Source organism: Acyrthosiphon pisum, chromosome A1 (assembly GCF_005508785.2).
Source record: "Acyrthosiphon pisum isolate AL4f chromosome A1, pea_aphid_22Mar2018_4r6ur, whole genome shotgun sequence".
NCBI lineage: Eukaryota > Metazoa > Arthropoda > Insecta > Hemiptera > Aphididae > Acyrthosiphon > Acyrthosiphon pisum.
Window position 1 is genome coordinate 152223740 of NC_042494.1, and position 3268 is coordinate 152227007.

Below are 3268 nucleotides of genomic sequence, written 5' to 3' on the forward strand. Positions count from 1 at the left end.
TGTTTTGCAATGTTCATAATAAGTTTCTGATACTGAAAAAAAAATTGATCTTAAATCTACAATATTTTTTATGAGCATTGTTATCTTAAATGTATGCCGTAAAATTTCGTCGAAATCCCGAAAATGTGCAAATTATTTTGTTGTTGAATATTCATACATAAGGTTAAAAATTTTAATACAGGGTTGCATCCAAGAAATATTGATTACAAATTACAAAATTATAAAAACAAAAGTTGATCGTAATTCAACAAATATGTTTTGGTTGGGGTCTGTAGTTTAAATGTTGACAAAATTGTATATCTATGAATAAAATAATGCTTTTTAGCTTTTTTGTTGTTATTCGAAAAATATTAATTGTACGATCTTGAAAGGTTCCACTATTGCTTAATTTATAATTTTATATACCTACTCAATGAAATTTTCAACTATTTAGATTTATTTTAAATTATTTATTGACATTTATTATTTAATGTGGTATTTTTATACGCATTTAAAGTTGAAATGTTAATGAAATTCTTAAAATCTCTTAAATTTTCATATTATTCTATACCTAATTAAAAATTAATACAATTTTCAACTTTACATTTTTAAAGCTAAGGATAGAGCATTTAATACATGATTCCTCATAAGTTGTAGTTACAAAATATCACAAAATATACTTAGTACTGTAACAATTACAGGCTGACTTGCCGTCTTCTCTCAGAATCGTCTATCGTATGGTATCGTATGGTATCGCTGTGATTTCTTATTAAATTTAAATTTAATATATCCATTATTACGTTGACCTATGCAATATCTTGCCATTAACCATCAGCAGACACATATTCCTAGTATTACATACATTATCTACGACAGTAGAGAAGTTACCTATACTAGCCCTCTTTTTTTGACACTCGTCATAAGTTAAATAATGACCAAATATGATATTGATTTTGAAATGTGTGATGATATATTATTAATACAATTGAATTTTAAAGTTTTGTTAATGGATTATTACTATATAGGTACCTATATATTATTTCCATGTTCTGATTCTACCTGAAATATCACCATATAGCTAGGTAATCTTAACCCCACCTTTTTTATGACCATTTGTATAAACATATTATACAGTAAATAATCTAAGTGTATCATATTCTAATTTGACATTTATATAAGAATCATTATTTTTATTTTTAAATACGATTTGGTGCAAATTATTATTTTTATCTATCTTGTTGTATAACTACACTGATACTCTGTACTAGGTAGGAATTCCTTCATAATAATGTTCCAAGTTGCTTGCTTTTTTTTCAACAATTCACTTCGTCCTGGTCCATAATTGGCTGTGAAATTTCGTTCAGGTTTCCAGAGTCCAGATCTTGAATTGTAACGTCTGTACAATGGTGGATTGTAAGCAGCCATGCAATTTAAATCGTACAAGGAACTCATGTTTTTATTGTAGGCATTGGGGACACCATGTTCACGGAATAAATTAATTGGCATTCCCTAAATGTATATTATATACATATTATTATGTATTCTTAATTAACATTCAGTAAATTAATATTTTTAATATTTTTATTCTTGATTTACGAGTTAAATAATTTGCAAAAATTACCAATGATCTTTCCCTTATATTCCGCATAACCCTGTTATCTCGGATAGGCAAAACACGTTCGCTGTAATCTCTTTGATAAGTTGAATTCCAATTACCTTCATTTTTTGACGGGAATGTGCCATATTTATCTTCGTACCAGTTATCAATAAGTACGCTTTTGTTGGCATATACATTCATTTTCCAGATAATTTTTTTAAAGATATTGCAAATAAAATTCTTGTTCTCAAAAACAAATTTAAATGTTTGATAATATGTTATTTTTTTACACTACTATTTATAGTACTATTGAAAAAATAACATTCTTAGAAATATTTATAGTATTTTGTAATAGCCAATATTCTATTGATTAATATAATATTTTTATATTTTAATGTTGTTTCGAAATTAAACTAGGTATAATAATTCATTTTGTAAAATAACAATAAGTAAAATATTATAAGTGCATATTAAAAATATTGGCAAGTAAAAATTTTATTTTTGAACGCGATTAGCCGATTACAATATTATATGTATAGTTCGAATACCGACATTAATATTTAATACCATATATTTAACATATTTTATGAAAAGGATATAAACGCGTATTATTTACAGAAAAACTACGAAATCGTTGGTCCTCGTTGACCAGTTTCATATCATTCTAACAATTGATCAAATCGTCAAATAACTACAATTATCAAAGGAACTTGGAACGGGAAACTTTTTCGATCATATTAATTTAAGCAATACATCTGATCAATTATCTATGTCTATCAATGTTAAATAATAACTGATAAAAAAAAATGAACGTCCATGAAGTTTGACTTTAAGTCCTTGACTTCAACCGATTGACTCTAGTCTCTAAACCCATGTCTATATTTTTCAACTAATTTCCAACTATTTTCAAAATACATTTTCAAATTTTCAACTATATATACTGTAGTAATAATATTCCAGCAAGAGCCAGCCTGCATCCCTATTATTATTATTATTATTATTATTATGTCAGTTAACTACAGTAGTGCGCGCGACCGATGAAGGTGATCGGCGTCGTTGCAAATTGTTTTACAGTTCCACATTTTATTTTAAATTGTAAATTGTAATATTGTATTTTGTGAACTGTTAATGAAATAAAATAACAAATTGTGTTTGTAATAATATTGTTTTCCTGACAACATTGTCTAGCGGCCGTACAACCGCCGGTACGTCGCTACAATACTTTCGCCTCAATCGAGGATTTATTTTTAGGGAGGCCAACTACACATAGGTACCCTCCCCCGAATTTGTATGATCCGCACCAAACTCCGTAAAATATACCCTTGATTGCGACAAAATGAAGTTGCAAATTTCAAAATACTTGTTGCAAATTAGTTGAAAAATATTGACATGGGTTTTTTAAGTTTTAAAACCTACATTTTTCATTTTTCATATTTAAGTGTTAAATTATTAATGTGAATTACATAAAGAATAGATTTATAAATAGTTATAAAAAAAATCATTCTCAAGTGTATAATAACTAGGTTAATAGGTCTTTCACTGTCCAGTTGTTTGCAAACATTGACTAGACAACAGTTGTATTGAATTTGAATGAAAAAATGTGGGTCTATATATTTTATTCTTCACAAAATTGACGTCACCAGATATCAATAATCATCCAGATATATAATATCACAATATAGTGCAATGTTT

The 3268-nt window shown here is 27.1% G+C and overlaps 1 protein-coding gene across 1 annotated transcript; it reads right to left on the minus strand.

Annotated features, from left to right (window-relative positions):
- Positions 1–1135: 1135 nt before the first annotated feature.
- On the minus strand, positions 1136–1859 carry LOC100571731. The gene is made up of 2 exons (XM_003242854.3): positions 1601–1859; positions 1136–1488 (listed from the first exon to the last, which is right to left on the minus strand). The coding sequence occupies exons 1-2, from the start codon at positions 1775–1777 to the stop codon at positions 1210–1212; spliced, it is 456 nt and encodes a 151-aa protein (XP_003242902.1). The 5' UTR covers positions 1778–1859; the 3' UTR covers positions 1136–1209.
- Between the last annotated feature and the right edge of the window lie 1409 nt (positions 1860–3268).

Bases quoted from the DNA above. Each gene is read 5' to 3' on its own strand.
- LOC100571731 (XM_003242854.3), bottom strand. From the start codon at position 1,777: ATGAATGTATATGCCAACAAAAGCGTACTTATTGATAACTGGTACGAA. The intron at 1,489-1,600 runs GTAATTTTTGCA...ATATACATTTAG, and splicing joins ATATAAGGGAAAGATCATTG to GGAATGCCAATTAATTTATT.